The 23,164-nt window shown below is 48.7% G+C and overlaps 1 protein-coding gene across 12 annotated transcripts in view; it reads left to right on the top strand.

The window, feature by feature from the left end:
• Positions 1 to 23,164, top strand: part of LOC116940216 (rap guanine nucleotide exchange factor 2-like) — a 246,204-nt gene that overhangs the window by 91,924 nt on the left and 131,116 nt on the right. For 10 of the 12 annotated variants that reach the window (XM_076065636.1, XM_076065634.1, XM_076065637.1 and 7 more), the window contains one exon: positions 8,493 to 8,576. The exons of the other annotated variants lie outside the window; for them this stretch is intronic. In XM_076065636.1, the coding sequence (XP_075921751.1) occupies positions 8,493 to 8,576 (84 nt within the window). The remainder of the gene's footprint in view (positions 1 to 8,492; positions 8,577 to 23,164) is intronic. 12 annotated transcript variants of the gene reach the window in all.

The following is a 23,164-nucleotide window of genomic DNA, read 5'->3' as shown; positions in this document are numbered from 1 at the left end:
GATTCTGGGGAAGAGGGTGGTTCTGTAGAATGGGCTGGGTTTACTGGAGCCCTTGTGCAGGCTTGGAGCGCCATCTACTGCATCCGTGAGATGTGTGCCTGAACTGAGAGCGCTGCTCTGCCCTGCTGAGGCACATCAGTGGCGGATCCAGGGGTGGGGGGGATGGGTTATGACCCCCACCACCTCCCCCGAACCGCCCCTCCCACCTTGATGAGTCCGCGACAGCCGCCGCTGGGGCATATGAACCATTTAACGCAGGAATTTCGGGAAGGACCATCAACATTGCTGAGTGGCAATGTGTTGTTCACAGTAACTTCTGACAATGGCATTTGCTTATCCGTCAAGACTGGGTGAATCTAAGCACTCTTGTTCAAGCGGACCCTCCATTAGGTCTTGTGCTTGTTGTCTCGACGAGAGACGACAATGTGCGAATTTAGATTTTTGTTGCTTGGCCTAAAGTTAATTTATGTTCATGGATGGGGTGGGAAAAATGTTAACACCACTCGCCGCATGTGTTGAGGTGATTCATAATTCATGTAGCATTTGCCTCGGAAGTAATCAGCAATTCCCTTTGATTCGATTGACATTATACTTTCCGTAAAAATGTTTAGGAATCCAAATAGAATGTCAGATCTTTGAGCCGCGCGGACGATGACTTTAACACGCGGCTTCCATGGGCGTGGAGAGAGAGCCTCCTACATTGACGGAAAAAAATATTTGATCCCCTGCTGATTTTGTACGTTTGCCCACTGACAGAGAAATGATCAGTCTATAATTTTAATGGTAGGTTTATTTGAACAGTGAGAGACAGAATAACAACAACAAAATCCAGAAAAACGCATGTCAAAAATGTTATGAATTGATTGGCATTTTAATGAGGGAAATAAGTATTTGACCCCTCTCAATCAGAAAGATTTCTGGCTCCCAGGTGTCTTTTATACAGGTAACGAGCTGAGATTAGTAGCACACTCTAAAAGGGAGTGCTCCTAGTCTCAGCTTGTTACCTGTATAAAAGATACTTGTCCACAGAAGCAATCAATCAATCTGATTCCAAACTCTCCACCATGACCAAGACCAATGAGCTCTCCAAGGATGTCAGGGACAAGATTGTAGACCTACACAAGGCTGGAATGGGCTACAAGACCATTGCCAAGCAGCTTGGTGAGAAGGTGACAACAGTTGGTGCGATTATTCGCAAATGGAAGAAATACAAAAGAACTGTCAATCTCCCTCGGCCTGGGGCTCCATGCAAGATCTCATCTCGTGGAGTTGCAATAATCATGAGAACAGTGAGGAATCAGCCCAGAACTACACGGGAGGATCTTGTCAATGATCTCAAGGCAGCTGGGACCATAGTCACCAAGAAAACAATAGGTAACACACTACGCCGTGAAGGACTGAAATCCTGCAGCGCCCGCAAGGTCCCCCTGCTCAAGAAAGCACAGATACAGCCCGTCTGAAGTTTGCCAATGAACATCTGAATGATTCAGAGGACAACTGGGTGAAAGTGTTGTGGTTAGATGAGACCAAAATGGAGCTCTTTTGCATCAACTCAACTCGCCGTGTTTGGAGGAGGAGGAATGCTGCCTATGATCCCAAGAACACCATTCCCATCGTCAAACATGGAGGTGGAAACATTATGCTTTGGGGGTGTTTTTATGCTAAGGGGACAGGACAACTTCACCACATCAAAGGGACGATGGACGGGGCCATGTACAGTCAAATCTTGGGTGAGAACCTCCTTCCCTCAGCCAGGGCATTGAAAATAGGTCGTGGATGGGTATTCCAGCATGACAATGACCCAAAACACACGGCCAAGGCAACAAAGGAGTGGCTCAAGAGAAAGCACATTAAGGTCCTGGAGTGGCCTACCCAGTCTCCAGACCTTAATCCCATAGAAAATCTGTGGAGGGAGCTAAAGGTTCGAGTTGCCAAACGTCAGCCTCGAAACTTTAATGACTTGGAGAAGATCTGCAAAGAGGACTGGGACAAAAGCCCTCCTGAGATGTGTGCAAACCTGGTGGCCAACTACAAGAAACGTCTGACCTCTGTGGTTGCCAACAAGGGTTTTGCCACCAAGTACTAAGTCATGTTTTGCAGAGGGGTCAAATACTTATTTCCCTCATTAAAATGCAAATCAATTTCTGAAATTTTTGACATGGGTTTTTCTGGATTTTTTTGTTGTTATTCTGTCTCTCACTGTTCAAATAACCCTACCATTAAAAATATACTCTGATCATTTCTTTGTCAGTGGGCAAACGTACAAAATCAGCAGGGGATCAAATACTTTTTTCCCTTCACTGTACTTTGCCGAGCGGTGTCAAATCCCAGTGCCGCCCTTATTAGGCATCGTGCGGATTATGCGCAGCACACAAACAGGGTTCTGATTGTTCTCAAAGGCCGCCCCCGTAATTAGTGTGTGAATAATCCGGGTCCCCACTGAAGACCACCAATTAATCGCCATTTGGCAGCTCGCACCCATAACAGTGGCCATCCGAGTGACGCCTGACGGAATGAAAGAGCAATGCACCTCACCATGGATGCGTGATAAAATATTGATGTGCCGTTTCCTTGGTGACGATCCGCTGCTCGCCGTGAAGGCTTCTGCGAGCGGGGTGATGAGCGCTGCGCGAATTTGCCTCGCCAATCCCCAGTCTCGGTTCGGTGGTTAATTGGACAAGTCAGCCCGCAGATATACGTTCGCATCTTGGTAATGTTGTCCAATGTGCGCTTTATTGGTGGCGAGATGTTAACTGCCTTGCCTGGTATACAGGAGGTCGTCAGTCTCATCATGAACTTGACGCCTGCTCTGTATTTTGAGTTTGCGCGTTTTCTCCGTGGTCGCGTGGATTTTTCCCCGGGTCCTCCGGTCTCTCCCTCCACATTTAGAAACTTGCGTTTCGAATATTTGGCTGCTATAAATTTCCACATGAGAAGCCGCCCACTACGTTGAGCTATCATTTGTGGCCAGGTCACTTATGAAAAATAGCTCGATAGCTCAGTGGGCCTTTCCTGGTAAAATAAAAAAATAGTTTATAGTGTAGTTTATTTAAAGTAACAATATTGTAAATATTCCTTAACCAAAAATTGATATTAACGGCGATATTGCCTATTTTTTATGTAATAGTTATTTTTTTCCACGTCTGGATTTAGCGCGTTCTAAAAAAAAACTGCAATGGAAACATTTTAATATATACAACACCAAAAAAACGATCTTTTTTTTTCTTCTAAATCACATCTTTCATAAAAACTGATCGCAGACACGTGAGTGCATGGAACCGTTGGCACTCGTGTTTTTATCGCAGGTCGTAGCTCAGGAGCATCGTGGAGACCACGTGCCTCACCACCCCCTGTCCAGCAGTCTCGGCGATCGTAGGCCGCAACATCTCCATTGGGGTGTCTCCCCGCCAGTCCCCCAGTCTCTGCACAATTGGTTTCCTTTCCCTTCTACCCTTAACGTTTTCAGTGATAAGAGGACCCTCTCAGGAAATTTGCTCGCTCCACATGCATTACTATCGATCACGTTTAGTGGCAGAGCGTTAACTGCGGTTCAATAATATTTGAACATCACCTCCTTTGCCTGTGATTAGCACCTAGCATTAAAGTTCCTTGTTGTTAAAATCATTGTCTTGCGGTAAATGCTTAGAAATATGGCAAGCATTAAAAATGTTTGTCGAGCGTTAAATAATGGCTGCATTGTTAAACAACATTAAACCTGCAGATGTTATGCTCCATATGCGAGCGCACCCTATTATAATTCACATCGCGATCTTGCACTAATCTACATTGCATTTCTTCATTCTGCACCCTGATATGTATGCATGCTAAACTTCTTTCGCACGTATGTAGCCAACCATGCTATAATCGGAAGTATGGAGAAAGGACAACAAACTAAACACAAAAAGCAGTTCTAAAGAAATGAGTTTTCAATCTAGATTTAAAAGTGCATAGCTCCAGTGGCTTCCTAATATCGGAAGAGCGTTCCAGACTGCCGCCGAAGCGCATCTGAAAGCGTGTGATGCAGTGACCGTTTTTGTTCGATGGCTAAGGCAAAAGCCGCTGCTGCGAGGATGGACCGGAGTTTGTGTGATGGTTTATGCTCCTTAACGAGATCAGCAAGGTTTTGTGGTTCAGTTATGGCAAGCACTTTGCGTCTAATGAGCACGGCCTCATGATGATGTCCCGCCCTACTGGACATCAGTGAAAACAGAGCTTCATAACTCAACAGATTCTGATTCTGACATGTGTTATAGGATGTCTGCGGACAAACACATTGAGATCGGCGAGTCTGCAGCGGACAGTTGCGAGTGATGAAACTTTAAACTTTAAGCTATTTTTATTTTACCAGGTAAGGCCGACTGAGCTGTAGAGCACCTTTTTAGAAGCGACCTGGCCACATGATAGCTCACCGAAGTGGCTTATCATGTGAATAGTTATCGCAGCCAAATACTCGAAACCCGGAGAACACGCAAACTCCAAATATACAGCAGGCATCTGGGTCGCGATTCGAACTGACGACCTACTGCATACCAGGCGGAGGTAGTTAACATCTTGCCACCGTGCCGCGAAGCCGACGCGGCCACACGGTCTCGTCGGGGAGTGGCGAATACCTGCTGCGTACGTCCAGAGACATCTAAAGCGGTTCCACGTGCGGACCCTGGGCTCCGGCTCAGGGCCTGCAACAGAGAGACGCTTTGTTCCCGTACCGCCCTCACCTGGCGCCGTTTACAGCTCTCCGCGTTCGGCTGCCAAGTCGGGATTTGAGGGTCCTGTTACTACAGTGCCTTCAATTAAAACACACTGTACGCGCTCGGAGCGTTGCCGTGAGGTGCGGGGGTGTTGAGCGGCGCTTCGCCCCATGCTGTCTGGCGCGGCCACCCAATTGCCGCGTGTGAACGTATTCAGGCACTGATAAGGAAAAATAAGTCCACAAGAGTGACTTTCTTTTGGCAGGGCTGTTGTGGGTTCTCTCGACCCTATGAGCAATGCAAGTGGGGGAGATGACGAGCAACGAAGATAGAACTCCTGACTCAGGTGGTGTCCACGAAGGCATCAGGAATCGCACCCAGGCCCTTATTGCTGTGAGGCATGAGAGCTAACCACTGCACTGCCCCATTAAATGTTCAGCTACAACTAATCTGAGATGGTTTTTTTACATGTATAATCCGTGAACGTTTTCATCAGAACTATCATGATTTGTGTTCGGGCGCAAGGGTGGCGCAGTGGTAGCACTCGGGCCTAACAGCAGCAAGGCCGTGATTATGAGTCCCGATTTGGGAGCCTTCCCGTGTGGAGGAGTTTGTATTTTGTATTTTCACCTCCTATTCTGCATGGTTTTTCTCCGGTTTCTCTGATTTCCTACCGTAGTTAAAGATAAACGTAGGAATGTAGCCGCTATTGGCCAAACATTGATAAGACAAATTTTGGATTACACGTAACAGCAACATCGCCCCTCTACTGCCAAAACTTGGCAGGACCCTCTTGAAAAGGAATCCGGAGACTCGGTGAGGCCTTCCTGGATGATCAAAAAAAAAAAATGTTTTACCAGGTAAGCGGCCACTGAACTGACCTGGCCAACAAATGATCACTCAACGAAGTGGCGGCTTATCACGTTGAAATTTATGGCAGCAGCCAAATTACTCTCCAGTGTAGTCGGAGGAATGGAAGTGCGGGCCGTGTGGGCCTTGCGTGGAGGGTGGCTGCGGCGAGACATCACGGCGTGGCTCGGGAGGCTCAAGTCTCGTGTCCCCGAGCGCCGAGCCGGCACTTCTGAAGCTGCAGATTCTGGTCCAGGCAGTGGCCCACGATTAATTCAGGGTCTCCTCTGCTATTGGACAAAGTAGTGTCTATTATTCATGACACCGATTCCGGAGGTGAGCTCGGAGCAATGAGGGATATTTACTGCTGTGATACACGGTGCACTAATCCAAACGGCTGTGTGCACAGCATGGGGTTATAACTCCTTGCAGTAACGAGGCTTCCGTGTAGCTTAACGTGCGAGGTACAGGATCGCAGTGCCAATTTTAAGTCTCCTGCATTGATTATGATATATGTATAAATAGATATTGGTCCCGTGATTCACAAGTCACACTGGCCCTTTTGTATTTATTTCAGGTGAGAGCCCTTTCCTTATTGAGATCCAGTAACTCGATTTCAAGCAAGATTTGCATGATCTTAGTTAAATGGGGGGATAATTTATTATTATAAGTTTCTGATAAGTGTCTTAATTGGAATTTGGAATTCAAACAGTGTAATGCAATGATAGATACTTTTTGTCCATTCTATCCTGCCTCTTTTTATCACGTAAAATAATGGCCACAAAAACTGTTTATACTGGATTATTCATGGAATTTTTTTTCACATAATAGAAACTGAACATGCGTAATCCGGCGTGCAGCACACATAATTGATCTGTACAAGTTGTTTATTACGCAATACACCAAATGCCAAGCCATATAATCGCATACCATATTTTACAAACGCTTTCAACACGCTTGCAGTAAACGTGGTCCGTGTAACCAGTAACGCTCATCATCCCAGGAAATTTATTAGCGGCCGCCTTTACCAAGGGGTTTTTGTCACTGCACGCCACTTAAGATCGTCTCGAGCAGTAAATCCCGAGAGCGTTGTGGCCAACAAAGCAGGACCCCCATCCTCATCAGAGCGTGAACCATCAACATGCAAACTGCGGTCATCCTCGCAGCAGTGGCTTTTGGCTGGCCTTCGAACAAAGACGGTCACGGCATTACGCGCTCTCAGATGTGTTTCTAAAGCTGTCTGGAACGCTCTTCCTTCCAATGTTAGGAAGCCACTGGAGCTTTGCACTTGAAAAAAAATGTGAAAACTAATTTCTTTAGAACTGATTTTTGTGCACTGGCGGGGGGTGGGGGTGGGTGGCACGTGCCCCTCCAATGATCCTATCGAAATCCCTGATTTCGATAGGATCATTGGGGTTTATTAGTAATAAATCGTCATTTTGCGACCCCCCCCACTGCTACTGTGTAGCATATTATTACGTGCCAGGGACTCTATGATATGATAGGACAATAGTCTGAGTCCATAATTGGCAATAAGTAACGACAAAGCAGTTATAAGTAACTCAGAATTGTGCGCAGTTGCGTTTACAGTACACGACTTCCCTGAAAGCATTCACCTTCAGCGAGCACGATGCCGATCACACAACGCGGTTCGAATTCGACCCTTGATCGATGGCTGTGCCATCGCCGCACACGCGTCGAATAAAAAGCAAGGGACAAGTCCTTACTTGACTAACAACTCCTTACTTACTAACAACTCCTTACTCACTAACAAGTCCTTACTTACTAACAACTCCTCTCTCATTTTTCATTGCTGGAGGGGTTGCCCCCCCCCCCCACCTGAAAAATCCTGGCTCCGCCATTGTTTTTGTGTTGAATTTGTTTTCGTTCCCGCACCTCTGATTTGCACTGTTACCTACGTACGGTGCCAAATAATTTGTACATACATACATCTGTCCGTGTTGATGTCCCTGCCTACCAGACTGACCGTTCCATCACAGCCACACTGTGTGCAGCACCCCACCACACTGCTGGTGACAACAGCACGCTCTGCACATTTGTTGTAAATTGTTCCAAGGCATCTGTGGGCAGGTTGCATTTAACACCTCAAGTGGATTTTCTCTTTCACCCGCAATCATTTAAATGACAAATTTATAAACACTGCGCTCCCGAGGTGTTTGTGTAACTAGCGATCGGGCATTAGCCGCTCAGCCCCCAGATTAATAAAATGCCTGCGGTTGAATCCCGTGGCTTTCAAGAGTCCAAGGGCAGTGCCAGCGTTGAGAGTAACCGCACGTTTTCGCTCGTGCGCAACAGGATTTGCATACCTTTCATAAAGGTGAATTTGCATTGGGAGTTGACGGTCCGTGAAATCCAAATGCAAACTGTTGGTGTTGTTTTGAATTATAAACACGAATGGCAAGGGTATGTAAATGATGTCCCCTTATTCTGAATACAATTTTACTGATTTTGTTGAGGTTGTATTATTGCCTGTTCACTACTTGCTGGTTGCTGCGTGCCACGAGCACGTGCTTGGTTGTGAGTGTGTGTGTGTGCTGTTGTATTGATGTGAGATTTTGCAAATCTTACTCTTTGAGCGTTTTTGTGTACAGTTCAATATGTGTACGTGTGTGTGTGTGCGTGCCAATGTTTGCAAATGTTAAGCAGGGTTTTGAACCAACAGTGGTGGATTGACCGTCTTTGCTGTGGGCTTGAGGACATAAGAATGCCATTCGTGTCTGTCGCGATATAAGCTCATTTTGCAACAATCGAACCTTGATCTGTTGATGCCACCGACTGCTATACTGCACACTCATAAGAATGCATATTTGGAAATTAGTTGTAAGCAATGTCTAAGTCTTTGCATTGCCCGTGTGCGAATGTACCCCCGTGCGTGCATGCGTCCGTGCGTGCATGCGTGCGTGCGTGCGTGCGCGATTCCGTTGTGCTGCACAGCCCTGAGGATGTGAGCAGCTGCTGGTACATCCTGCTGTCGGGCTCAGTGTTCATCGACGGCTCCATGTTCCTGCCTCGCAGCAGGTCAGTCGACCGCACCCCTCGGGGATCGCGGGCCGCGGTCAACGCCTTTGCCTTTCGCGCGCACTCGACGTGACGTCCCCTCCGGCTGCCGTAGCCCCAGGGTCTTAGCCCCTTGATTTTGGACAATTTGGACACTCGCTCCCCATCCCTCAAAGGTATTCAGTATCTCACGTGACTCAGCCGCTTGGTTCAGGAGTGCATGGTGCACCTTTTGGCTTCGTCGAATTTATCAAGGAAGATCTCTCAGACAAGTTTGCAGCTGGTCACCTAATACCGGTTCTGCTCATTGAGGCCCAGCAATCAATGCCGTTGTGTGTTGCACTTGGAAGGTAAGTGTGCTCTCCCGTTTTCATCGGTGTTATTCAACGCAACCGGAGCGTGAATCGCACGTTAACACACCGCGATCCCGTCGATGATGAGGCTGTTTCCGCACCTTCGTTCGCTTTGTCCCGTGTGCTCTTGCTCTGAGCCATTCTGAATTGTGTCGCGTACAGTACGCACTCGGGGGATGTACTTCGCCTTTTTTTGTTATTGTTGCTCAAAGCGCCGTGAATAGTTTTGTGCTTGAACACGAGTCGGTCACGCGGCTGTACACGGACGCCCCGTGCCGGGTGAAAACAATCACCCCGGTGACTTTGGCGAAGCGAGCCACTCTGAGTTTCGTCTCCATGGGGTTTTGACGCACGCAGCAGAGGTCCTTGATGAAGACTCGAGAGACCGGGGGTGGTAGGGTGGGGGGGAGTGAGGAGGGAGCGTGGCGATGGAGACGATAATGTGGAAACTGGGCCGGCCTTCCTGTCCACGCCGCTGATGGGTTGAGCGGCGGGGATGCTCATTTCCAACCGCGTCCACCTGTGGCGTTTTCAGATGGAGGATGGAGTCACTAATCCCACAACCGCAGGGGCACAAACATTTATTATGGGGCAAATTCATGCAGAATGATAATGACGTGTGCTGTGCCGCGCTCCGGGCCCCGTGGAGGCACGGTTCTGGCAGTGGTGGTTTCATCGTAAATTAGCCGCGCTCCAATTACAGCGCTGCCCGCCCACTGCGACACGGGCCCCCGGTCGTTGCCGCCGGATGCTGCTTGTGGGGAGGTTGTGCGGGCGTTTGGCGAAGATCCGCCCGTGTGCTGCGAATGAGAGCCACGCCGCACTTGTTTATAATTAATTTGGCAGGACTTGTCTTGTGGGCTTCCGCTGTGCCTGCTGTAACATCAAATGCACAGACACTAGGCAGCTCTCACATAGTAAATCGGGCAGTGTGGGTCTCGGTTAAAGCGGTAGAAAGTATTTTTTCTTGTCACGTGTTGGCATGTGTGTGTGTGTTTGTGTAAGCTCATGCTTTCCCGAGTATGTCTGTCAGTTTGCGTGCAAGTCAGCCACCGCTTAGTTGCACCTGTGTGTCTCCATCGCATATTGACAGATTACGGCCACACAGTACTAATATTCAGTATCTTGGAGCCTTTCACGGTAAACAAACAAACACAAATGACACCACGCATTCCAATATGGAATTGCTTTTCCACGACAAGAAATATATTTGTAATAAATAATTGTTCTCCAATTTTGAGGCCACAACAAGAATATCAATTATTTGTTTATTATCTGGAAGACAAAGCAGCACATCATGTATAAAAGCAGATTTTGGCATCCTCTGGTCTAACACCGTTTGAGACTAAGCTCAAAAGAAAGCTGTCTCTGGTGTGGACCAATCAGTTTCAAAGACAATGCATATATTTTATCAGAGTGTTTTTTGTTTGCATTCTGACCACAAGCATTGTGGTTAATGCAGACATCAAACTGAAACCTTTTACACGGAATCATGTTTTAACATCTTAACACCTGTTTTTTTGGCAGAAAAAAGGGGCAAACCTCATCTTAGATTTTGCCAATTCAATAAGCGAACTGAATAAGCCAGTTAAGCGCTCGTGCACACTGTGTGCACGATTTTGACTCGCAACCTCGCCCCCCCCCACCCCCCCCCCTGCATGCCCAGCCGTCCCTTCTCATTGCCACGGCGAAGTGGTGCCACCACGGTCATGCCTGTAGTCTGTGACGTCATGCGATGGGCAGTCCGGCCACGCCTGCGTGATCCCCCAACACAGGCGAGTGTTGGTGGAGAGCCTTCTGGGGGTCAGGCAGAGGCGCCATCGTCCGCCTGCAGCAGAGCACTGAACAGGGCAGCAGAGCACTGAACAGGGCAGCACCAACGATGACAAGATGTAATATCATGCACAGGGGAATTCCTCTAATCTGTGACCCCATTACCCATGCCTCGTGCTGTCCACAGGAGCTGGAGGGTTTGCAGAAACACAGTTGTGTTGTGGTTAAGAATAGTCACGCGGCAAATGGCACCAAATACCTCGCAGGTTATCCGACACGTTTTGTCTAAATATGAATTATTGTTGCCTGAACTGGAGAGTCTGAGATAGCAATGCCTGAACACAGTCCTGTGCTGATAGCTACATGTCTATAGCATGCCGAATGTCCACGTTCACTTGTGAATTATCTGGAGTAGGAGAGCATATGGAAGCGGGAGCTGTAGCTAAAATTTAAATAGCGCCGGGACATGAATCAATAGGATTTAAGTATGGAAGGCAGATGGAAAAAAGGGCAATCTTCTTCTGAACGCCCCAGATTTCAGGGAAGATCTTGTGAATTTATCGAGTTGGGGTTTGACCGATTTGGTCTTAATTTCTGGAGATGCTTTGCGGTTGGCCCTTGGCACGGCTCACGTGTTCACAGAGGTGCCTTCCCTGGGATTGGAATGTCAAACACGTAAGGGGATAAAATAACAGCAAGGTCGTACATACTTTATTATACCACAGAGATAATTGGAATTTCCTTTCAGCGCAGACCTACCAGTGTGGCACGTTGTTTAATCAGCCTGTGCATGCGTGTTTGGAGAATTTGAGCATACCTACATGAGAGAATTACATTAATACCACTCTGATGTGAATGTAAGTGCTTCATATAATTTCCTATGGTCAATTACAAAGCATGTGTCGTGTTTTGTTTGCAGTTTTGTTCTATTCAGGAGCTGACACTGTCATAGCCATATACAATGCAAGCGAATATCAGCCCGGTTAGTTACTTATTAATTTAGTCAGTTTAACACGTAGGCCTTCGCGACCAATATCATCCGTAATAGAGGTTTTTTTGGGTTAGATCGCGTAAATATATAAATGTGTCGGCACATACACGTGTCAGCACGAGACTAAAAGAACATCAGAGAAATATTAAGTTCTCCCAAATACAACTGTCAGCAGTAGCAGAACACGAGTGCCAACAAGGACACTCAATTGATTTTGATCATTTAGAAGTTCCGTGCAAAACTAGCTACGACTGGCCAAGACTAATTAGAGACTCTATCGAAATTAAAAGAAGTAAAAATAACTCTAACCGTTCGGATAGCTACCGCCGTAGTGCTGCATGGAAGCGATTAATGAAATAACACATTAGTTAAATGCATGCCTAGAAGGGCAGCGTACTTCAATAGGGATTACCGTTGGTAGGGCTACTATTTAAATACACACAATAGACAGGAAGGACAAGTTCAAAGGGCTCGCACAATGCACGTTCACTCACTGCGTGTGCACTGTGACTGCGTGGGCACTGTGACTGTGTGGGCACGGTGACTGTGTGGGCACTGTGACTGTGTGGGTACTGTGACTGTGTGGGTACTGTGACTGTGTGGGCACGGTGACTGTGTGGGTACTGTGACTGTGTGGGTACTGTGACTGTGTGGGTACTGTGACTGTGTGGGCACGGTGACTGTGTGGGCACTGTGACTGTGTGGGTACTGTGACTGTGTGGGCACGGTGACTGTGTGGGTACTGTGACTGTGTGGGCACTGTGACTGTGTGGGTACTGTGACTGTGTGGGTACTGTGACTGTGTGGGCACGGTGACTGTGTGGGTACTGTGACTGTGTGGGCACTGTGACTGTGTGGGTACTGTGACTGTGTGGGTACTGTGACTGTGTGGGCACTGTGACTGTGTGGGTACTGTGACTGTGTGGGCACTGTGACTGTGTGGGCACTGTGACTGTGTGGGCACTGTGACTGTGTGGGTACTGTGACTGTGTGGGCACGGTGACTGTGTGGGCACTGTGACTGTGTGGGCACTGTGACTGTGTGGGCACTGTGACTGTGTGGGTACGGTGACTGTGTGGATACTGTGACTGTGTGGGCACGGCGACTTTGTGGGCACGGTGACTGCGTGGGCACGGTCACTGTGTGGGTACTGTGACTGTGTGGGCACTGTGACTGTGTGGGCACGGTGACTGTGTGGGCACTGTGACTGTGTGGGCACGGTGACTGCGTGGGCACTGTGACTGCGTGGATACTGTGACTGTGTGGGCACGGTGACTGTGTGGGCACTGTGACTGTGTGGGCACTGTGACTGATGTGGGCGAGGCAATGGCCACTTTTTGTGGCAGAGGAATTGGGGAGGCAGCATTGGCTCTGCTCTCAAGACCGATACCCCGTCTTTCTTTTTCCTGCAGCATTAAAAATAAAGGCACAGCCCTGAAATTGCCTGCCCACGTCACTGCTTCAGAAGTTGCCTCCGCGAGGGGGGAGCTCTCGATCGCCCTCTGAGAGCGTATTTGGCTTACTGTACCACACTGGCCAAAAGTGTCGGAAGAGGTGGGAGTGCCCACACTTCACCCCACCACGCGCGGACCTGCCAATCGACTCGCCACAGTGTTCCCATTCACACCACTAGGAGTGCACTGAGACCGGGAATCGAATTGAACCGGCGACCTCTGGCTCTGCAAGTCGCATGTCGCTGCTGACCGTTAAACCACCACTTTGGCAGCAGCAGCAGCAGCATCGCCGGCAGTAATACCATGACATCACTCTGCCGCTTGGCCGTCCCTTCGTCCTCCGCAAGCCAGATATTGACTTGAGATAAAACTGGCATTGCTCCGGCACTGTGACATGCTGATATTCGCAGTGGCGTGAGCATGAAATTGCTGGGCTGCACCTCAACCTGTTCTTCTCATGTATTCGCCATGGCTCGGTAAACGGTAATTGAAGAACCGACACTACTAAAAGTGCCTTCATGCAGTTTTATTAGCCAGGGACGTATTTTCGCATGCTTCAAATCACGTGTACTCTTCGTGCGCATGTTGATATTGTATGTGCACTTGGGGAGTGATGGTGCAGCAGTTGGCGCACTGTGCTATGAACCCGATTCCCGGCCACGGTGTAAACATCGGTGGCAAGCGAGATCTGAACCTGTCCTGGACCTCCCATATGTCGACTGGTGTTCTGTAAATTTCAACACTGGGGAAACAAAGGTGTATGGGTATATTTCCGGCCACATCACTTCCACATATACGCCGCGCAAGACTTAATAGGTGCTCATTAACAGTACTTGCCCCAACAGCCCGTGTAGTCCATATGGTAGATAATTGCCTTTGTGCATTTGCCACAGAAGTCATGAATGTGTTCAAAGCCATGGATGTAATCCAGTGGTAATACGTACACAACATGCCAGCGAAAGTTATTACTGACATCTGGTGTTAATGTAGTGAGCTCCTTCTAAGTAACGGGACAATTATCATAACCGTTATCACCACGTGTGAGCTGCACAATGAGTTCCGCTTCTAATCACCGTGTCTGGGATGACATAGTTTACAACGTCTGATTTACAAAATAACATAAGAACATTTGATATTGTGCACTCTGATGAGTCCAGTCCATCACGAATGCGCACAAAAACATGTCCGCAAAAAGTTCTGCTCAAACATATAAAATGGAAAGGGCACAATGCAGCGTGCCAAGAATGTCAGGATTAAAAGTTTATCGTCGTCTTGTTAAAATCACAATGGGGCTAAAATATTCCTCGTATATTAAAGAGAGAAAGTCGGGGGACTTATATCAGGGGCCAATTTTCTGTGAAAATGGCTCTCTCTTCCACAATGACAGGATTCGCCGCGAGGTGAAGCCCTCGCGCGTACCACTGCAGAGCAAACGGGAGCTGGGGCGCACGCTCCGTTCCAGTACAGAATGTAATGCTGCGTTTCCATGCGCACGCCTACGCGCACAAACGTGGACGCACGGCGCTCGTGACGCCTGGCCAAGGTGTTCCAACCTTGAGTGGGGGCCGGGGGGGGGGGGGTTCCTTTTCACCCGAGATTGCTTGTGTCCACTCGGCAATAACCTGGCAGAGTGAAATTGACGTGAGCACGATGCAAAATAGTGTATGGTTTACCCTGCACGCCCTTGCTGTCGACCAGTAATCGCCAAACATTCAAATACCAGGGCCTGGGCGATTGCAGACGTGCCCAGGCTAGCCCGTGGAAATCGGCTGCACTTTGTTGCTGTGTACATTGCAATAAAATCAGGGTTTACAAAGCTTCAGAATTTTGATCGCATGTAAAGGTGTAGAGATAGCGGAGGCATGCACATAGAGGGTGGGGATCCTTGAAAAGATTTGTTTGGCGGTGCTTTCGGGGAGAGCCAAGGGGTGGGGGACAGAGAGGGAGAGAGAGGGAGACAATGGGATGCGAGCCTCGGGGGAGAATGTCAGGGGGAATCTTGGGTGAAAAAACTGGGTCACGAAACCAGGTCACATTACTTGTGTGACCACTCGCAATGATCGATGTGGCAGCTCTTAAATATTTCACAACATACGATTATATGTAGGGTTTTAGCGAACAGTGTTGGAGATGGCCCGATGTGCCACGGTACAACCAAACTGCCACTGCTCACACCGCCAAACCTGTGTACCGGCACTTTTCAGAACGTTTTTCATTCATATGCTACTTGTTTCTGCAGAGGGGAAACAGCGGTGAGTGTGAGCGAGGGTGTGAGTGTGTGTGGGGAGCGGTAGTGTAATTGGTAGGGCACTGCGCTACAAACCTGGTGGCCTGAGTTGGATTCCCGCTTACAGTCCTGGGCCTCCCCTAGGTAGATTCAGCCTTAAATAAGTACCTGATGCGGTGTGTAAACATCGGCAGTGGGGAGGCAAAGGAGCCGGGCGTGGTTCTGGCCACCGACCCCCTCGTTTGCCGTGCTAGCCTTCGTAGGCGCTTGTTAACAGTACTTGCCCCAAAAGTCTGTTGAAGGCTATACTGGGGGGTCTTTGTGTGTCAGTGAGCATGGGCTAGAGAACACTGATGACAAGTACACTAATGCATGGCAATGTGCTAATTATACCAATACGTTTGCATTTCTATACCCAGAATGCATTTTACAAATTTAGTTTGCTGCTTCACATTTGCTGCTGAGATCGCTTCAGTGAGTCAAGGTCACTTTGCATCAAACACTAAGTGGAGTGATTTTTGCAGGCAATTGTCCAGCGAATGATGCTTGCCAGTCAATCCATCTCATCACCTAAACGTGTAGCCGGCTTTGAACAGGATGAGAGATGCATGAAACCAGCGTCAAGTACAGCTGTCAGAGAGCAGCGCATGGACTGTGGCAGATACCGGCCCCTAGACACTGGCTGTCAACCCCTGACACAGGAGACCAGCCACTAATGACGACTAAATAGACTAAATACCACCTGACCGAGCCGACTTGCACCGCAGGAAAATTATAATTTAACGTTGATTTATATTTGTGCAAGTCTTTCACAGTTTTTTTTTTAATTGACAGTTGCTTATGCTTCGATTTCTAGTCGCCATATTGCTGCACTTTATTTAATAGGTATTACTTTTATAATGTTGGTGACACAGGGTCCCTCTTGCAAATGAAACTCATCCTGGTCTTTTGAACTTTCACCTTGTTAAACAAAATACCTTTCAACTTACGATATCATGTTCACCAGCTACCGTAGCTTGTACCTAAGTGGTCGTGGCCTAGCTGCTGGTATATGTATATAGGGGCACTTAAAGTGCACGGAATAACATTTGGTACGCAGGCTGATTTGTTTTCTCCTCTAGAGTTTTCTTTGCGCGACATTAATTCATGACGTTGTGGAATTGTACTGCGTCCTCAGCGAGTGCCGTGATACTATTGCACAGAGCGATGTTTTATTAAGCCACGCAGCCAGGTTAATCACTGGTTACTCGAAGCTGCGCCGTGATTAGGCATTGTGCTGAAATTCGTCCTGCTGCACGGAGCAAGCGAGGCAGCGCGAGTGAGACGGATGTGCTGGGTTTGCGCTTTGACAAGGGCCGGGGAAATTGCGTGCCGACCTGTGTCCTCGCCACCGCATAAATCACCCTCTGGTCAGATTTTCACTGCGAGCGTGGCATCGCTTAACCTCGAGGATAGGCAGAGTGGAGCTCCGTCCCCCGAGTGAAGGCGAGGGCGACTTCTCCTAACCCTCGCCAGCCAATTATCCACCACCTTGGCAGCGCGCACCACCACCTTGGCAGCATCGCTGCACGAAGCAGGAGCCCGTTCTAGACGACAACGTGCGTGCGCATCACACTCGAGGGTGAACGGAGGTCATGCCTGGCCTTGGGGTTGTGTACGGTGCACGGCCAAAGGCGACGAAGGCCTCGGAAGCCGATCGCTCACTCGGCTCCCGTTTCGCAAGCCAGTCTGGCGAACGGCTGCAGCCCACGTCGCCAGTTCAGGATTTAACGTTCAAAAGCATTTGCGGTCAGCGTTTAAAGCAAGTGCACGATTGCTGCTTAGAACGTTGCCAAATGATGATGGAAGTAATACGCTGGGGGGGGGGGGCAGGCCATGGACTCTCACAATCCTCCAGGGGATTGCGAGGTTCCAAATGACAGCCAGAGGCCTTTGCACGTCAAATAGCTTTCCACATCCACAATCTTCACCGTATACTTTCAGACAGTCGTGTCCCTCCCATGTCACAGTTGTACCATTTCACCCCTGTTTGGGACCTTCATCAGCACAGCCGTTTCCACATCCGCTGTGTGATCCAAGGCAGTCCAGTATCTCCCCCCCCACCCCCTCTATTGTGGGCCTTGTTATTAGACAGGCGCCCAGCAGGGGGCAGCACAGCCAACATGCCGTCTGCGGAACGCTCGTGCCATTAGTCTTCGTGACTCCCACGAAGGTTCGTGTGGTGCACGCGCGACGAGTGCGCGCAGATGGGTGGTGGGGGGGGTGAGGAGTGAGTTCCCACCACTGGCTCAAGGGGCCTCCACCGACGGTGATGCGCAACCACCCCCGCATGCTCGTTTGACTATTCATATTCCCCCGGTATTGTTTACCAGACTTAGTATGTGCAGGCTGAGATTATAGTGTTTCGTATTAATGAATGACGCAACGATTCATCATCATTATCAGCCTTGATCAATCCACTGCTGGATGAGGACCTCCCCAAGCCCCCGCTTGCTACCTCTCACGGTTCCTACGATGCGACGATCCATCCTGCGCATGAGCTTGTCTCGTCGCTCCATCTCCTTTCTTGGACGTCCTCTACTGATGAAATTAATTCCTTGGCTGCCGCTGAACGATTGTTCTCGACCATCGTCCATCATCCCTGACAGCGACGTGCCCTGTCCATACCCACCGACACGAATCTATTGCGCTGACGAGTGCTATTGTTTCCTTCATGTATTTGCATTTGGCCCCCGCCTCACAGCAGGCGCTCGCGGACAGCAAGTGCGCACTTCCAATCATTTTTCTCACCTCGAGTGCTCGGTCGAGCCAGCATGCAAGCGCCGCCTCGACCTAACCGGATAAGTTACGGTTCCTTTAATCTGCGGTCCCTCTCTGCCAGGCTTAGGGGGTTTCTTGTCAAGTGTTATCTGCAGCGGCTTTTCCTCGTGAGCCCGGCTCGAGCTGAGCGGTTTTTCTTTTTTCTCCTCCTCGTCATTCAGAAGCGGATATTTTGCAGGGCAATGCATTTCCACGCTCGTATCACAGACGAGAAAAAACTAAACCACGCGCGTGCTCCTCCCGCCACCTGGGATAAGACTCCCGTTTCCTTCACGGAGCTGGGCAAAAGAGGCCGAGACCACCAGGCTGCGTGCATGGGAGAGGCGTTTTGGAGCAAGACCAGGCAAAACTGCCTTGAGCTCGTTTCCCCTTGGACATGAACCCACGGTCTCAGAGGTGCTGCCCGAAAATATTTGACGCGGCCCATTGTACAACCCCCTCCCCCCGGTGTGACCGGCCAAGGTCTCCATAACATCGTCCATTGTTTACATGGACCGATCAGGTGTAGAATGTGTGTGTGTGTGTGTAGACCTGTGGTTCAGATAGTGAGGCAAATATCACATATAAACGTCGTAAGGTTTGCGTCATGAAATAGTTTAAATGCTTGGTTTAGTGGCAGCAGCTGCCTTTGTAAATTTAAATAGAATTTGCTCACCGTCGCACAGTGCTTCACGTTTATAAACATTGAATATTGTACGTACATATGTTGAACTTCTATCGCACTGTATGTAGCCAACTGCGCTAATAGGAGGTGCGTGGGAATGACAACGAACTAAACGCAAAAAAGCAGTTCTAAAGAAATTAGTTTGCTTTGTTCTCTGAGAATCCATGCATACACTGAAGCATTCAAAACATCCGCACAGCGAATCACTTTAAAGTTGGCGCATGCCTTCAATCTGGGAATTTTAAATGTATTCAAGAACCTGACGTGAGTTTCACCATAATTTGTTGTCCGCATGTTACCACGGTGAACTATGTACCATCCCAAAGCTCGGCCAGTTCTGTGGAAACGCGATATTCTAATTGCATGGTTGTGTAAAAAAAAAAAATGCCTCCACAACTCTACCCCGTGTTCACGAGACGCCAAGGCGGCTGTGCCGGAGGGCCCACTCTCCCGCGTGAGCGGCACTTCCGCCTCGTGTGAGCGAGTGCCGCTGCAATGTCATTGAAACCTCTCCGGGTCTGGCAGCGTGGCCACTAGCAGGAGACCCGTGTTCAGCCAGAACCCGGACCCACGTCTACCAGAGCGGGTCCTTGCCCCTGTACACATACGGCAGTTCACCACAAATTGACTCCAGCAAGCCTGACTGCTGATAAGAAATGTTGAAACCACTCCAGAGTTTGTTTGTGTTGTACGTATGCATGTTGAACTTCTTTCGCACCGTACGTAGCCAGCAGTGCTAATCGGAGGTGCAGGGAAAGGACGACAAACTCTGCTGAAATCGTGCACTTCTAGAAGGCTGTGTGGCTGTTGGGATCTGTAAACAATTTTATTGTATTTTTTTATACGGAGGGACAGATACAGCAGGAGGCGTGTAAGTGTCTGCTGATTTATTTTAGATTCTTTGACAGTCGTTGAGAGTTCACTCGTGAATGAGCGCTCACAGGTGTGCTCCACTTATGGTGTCGTGTGTTGCAATGAGCTGTGCTTTCAAATCGGGAGATCAGGCGTGCAACATCCAACAGCTTTGCTCACCGCCACAGCTGTCATCATCCAGGTGTGCTCCACTTACTGCATATCGCAATTAGGCTTAATCTTGACAGCGAGTAGACATTCTGCAATAAGTAACCCCCAACATTCAGCGTTTTATGTAGAACAGACGTTTATTTGGGTTGCGACCTGGTGCACGGAATCACGTAGCGTTTCTAAAAAATACAGTGCAGAGCAAGCGGCCGCCAATAATTGGTAAGCATTATGGTGCAAGGATATTGCATGCCTGGCTGCTCTGCAGCCTAATAAGAGGAGTGATTAGTCACACGTGTTCTAGGAGAGCTAAGGATTTGTGCGGTTTAACGTTTTACCCTTTCCGTGTTTCTGTTTATATTTGTGCATTTCTCTGCGGTTTACCTGATTTATGCCGCGGTGTTGGCTATGATTATTTTTTTGATTGTGAATAGAGAACAATTCTGCGTATAACCCGCTCAGTCTCCGATAGTCAATCGCCATGCTGTTATAATCCTGCTGCCCATTTTAATAATAGAAGAGGAAAAATGGAGGCGGACCATTTATTTATTGTCACGTTGGTCTATCTGCTATAAACAGTCCGAATGCGCAGTTACTTAGATAATATATGAACAATGGGGATTTTTTTAAACTGCATATTGCTTTCACATGCTGTAAGGTCTCAAGGGGCCTGTGTTATGACATCTGATGCCTCTGGCATGTCGTCATCATGGCTCCAGAATGAGAAATAAACGCATGGGTGTCTCCACAGTTCAACCGCTCATTGGGTAACGGCTGCTGTCTCCTGGCTGCCTTGAGCCAGCGGTGGAAATTCCACATTCTCAAGGTGTGCACCGGTCTTTCTCTCGAATGATCACCACCGACTTTCTGCAGAGTGCTACTTTTTTAATGGGCACTTTCGGGAACATTGAGAGGACAAATATGAAATGGCCTTGAAGACGAGGTTGAGTCCTTCCTCAAATGAGCATTGTAATCATTGTAGAGCTCTGGTACGCATCGAGCACCTGCGGTGTTGTTGTCCGTCTGCTGCGAGTGGATGACCTGTCAAACGTGCCGCACGATGGGGGGGGGGGGGGTGGCAGCTAAGGCGGTGGAATGGATGCAGTCTGGATGCGTCGGCACCGCGGAGACGACACACGCGTTCGCACCCCCCAGCGAAGCGAGCCACCCACGCCTGCCTTCACACGTGCTCAGGAGCAGCTTCTGCTCCAACAGCCGTCCCGTCAAAACAGACTGTATGTGAGCATCGTGTGTGTGTGTGTTTGAATTTGCTCATTTCAATACGGCTGATAATATCCCTTGATAATATCCTGTGGGGAAACATATTATAAAATAATCTCATTGACAATTTTGTGTGCGCTACATATCCAATAATATTCACAAGGCAAGGTCACCGTGTGCCAATGCATTATGGTAATGACGATGGTAATAAAGATGACGATCATTCTTTGAGGTTGTTAATCATATGTTGGAAGCATGCCTTAGTTAATTTGGATGGTGCAAAGTAATTTATTTTATTTTAAACGCAGTTGCTGAGCACAGGCTCAAAGGCTCCAAACCTCAAGGGGCCAGCAACAAACGGCACGATCACAGTTGGAACAGATAAGAGCGCGATACGTTTGTTTGATTGAGCAAGGTTAGAAGTGCTTCGGAACAGAGACGATGCGAGGGATGACGCATAATGGGAATGTTAAGACAGTCTCGGGCCAACGTCATTTTTTACAGGGTCACATTAGAAAGGGCCACGCAGGCTTCCAGCGCGTCCCCAGCAGCACCGTGCCGTGTCCACGCGGGTGTGCGGGACGGCACCGAGAGACGAGCAGTTTCCTTGCAAGCGCAGGTCAAGAGTTTGATCCCCCCCCCCCCCCCCCACTGTGTGACCGCTGGCTTCAATTGCGTTCTTCTGTGTTGCGTTAACACGGAGCCAAGTGGGCCCATGCGTCACAAGGCTTATTTAGCCTATCCGTGATTTTTTGTATGCAGACGCACAACTGCGTACAGTGTGTGTTTTTAGAAACGCATACACGCAGTGTTGGAGGCATCGTGTCTTCAGAAGGCAACTTCGGTTGAAAGAGCACAGGGTCTTTGTACAGACAATCTGCATTCGTGAAAAGCTGCGGCCCATGGATGTACACGCGACTTGGCTAATACGTACAGCGTAGCAGAGGTATATTTTTTTCAGTTGCTTTGTAGACTCCAGCTGAAGACCACCTACGGGAAACGGTGTTCGCTGCATGCCAAGTCTGACATGCAAGACTCGCAGTTGAAGGGCGGTTGCTACACGTGTAGTTATCCATATTGGCACTTAAAGGGGCATAACGAGTTTTCAAAACAAAACACGACCCGTCTGCTACTAATCTAGTCCAGAGTTTAGCGCCATTTTGGTAGAACGCGCAATGGATCTGTACGTAGTATGTGTGTACGAGGGGTGGTCATGTCTTGTTTCAGAATTGCATTGAACGCCCACACAACAACATTCAAATACAGTAATGCAATACGCCTATATGCTTATTCTGCCGTACGAATTATGTACAACAATGGCCAAGCCAAAATGAATTGAACTCTACATTGGTTCTGATGATGTTTTTTAAATCTCTAAGTACGTTATCAGCCTTTCATGGTAAAGTAGGATCTCATTTGTGAGTGTGTACGAGTGTGTGCGGGCATGTGTGTTTGCGTGAGACTATAAAATAAGTGTGAATTTAATTTTGCAGTATTCCACACAGGCATCACCACGTCTGTTGGGGCAGAAAAAGGGAAAAAAGGGATACTCTGAACATTCGCACAAAGAGACCTCAACAAAGCAGCACCTACTTTAAAAACCCTTATTCTACCAAATGATAAGTAAATACAGATGGTGCTGCATTTTCTAACAATGGTGATTTTCTTTTAATTACCTTTTCCTCCGAGGCACTAAAACAGTACCATGCATAGTTTTAGATTTCACTGCCTCTCATAGCGCTCGTAAGCTAAGTGATTAAAAAAAAACTCCAACACAAACCAGACGGATGGGCCTGCGTGCTGGCCGTGTTGTCTCAGCTGTTTCTTGTTCGAGTCGACACGTGTCCCACTTTCTCTCGGCTTTTTTTCCCCCTCTCTCTCTGCACGAGAGCCCCCCACATAGTCGCAGCGGCTTTGCCTCGAACGCACACGCGGTGCCCAGCGTGTCCTGCTCTCCTCGCGGGCACATTGCGGTTCATACCCCCAGGCTTGCACGGGGAGAGGGGGGGGGGTGTGGTTGAAGGAGGTTGATACCACCATCTACCCAGGGCGAACATGCAGGCCCCGCTATGAGACGGGCCGCCGT

The sequence above is a fragment of the Petromyzon marinus genome, chromosome 8 (assembly GCF_048934315.1).
Source record: "Petromyzon marinus isolate PM22_M1 ecotype Great Lakes invasive population chromosome 8, UKy_Petmar_22M1.pri1.0, whole genome shotgun sequence".
NCBI classification, from domain to species: Eukaryota; Metazoa; Chordata; class Hyperoartia; order Petromyzontiformes; family Petromyzontidae; genus Petromyzon; species Petromyzon marinus.
The sequence above is the reverse complement of the archived record's forward strand: the minus strand, read 5'-3'. Positions and strand labels throughout refer to the sequence as shown.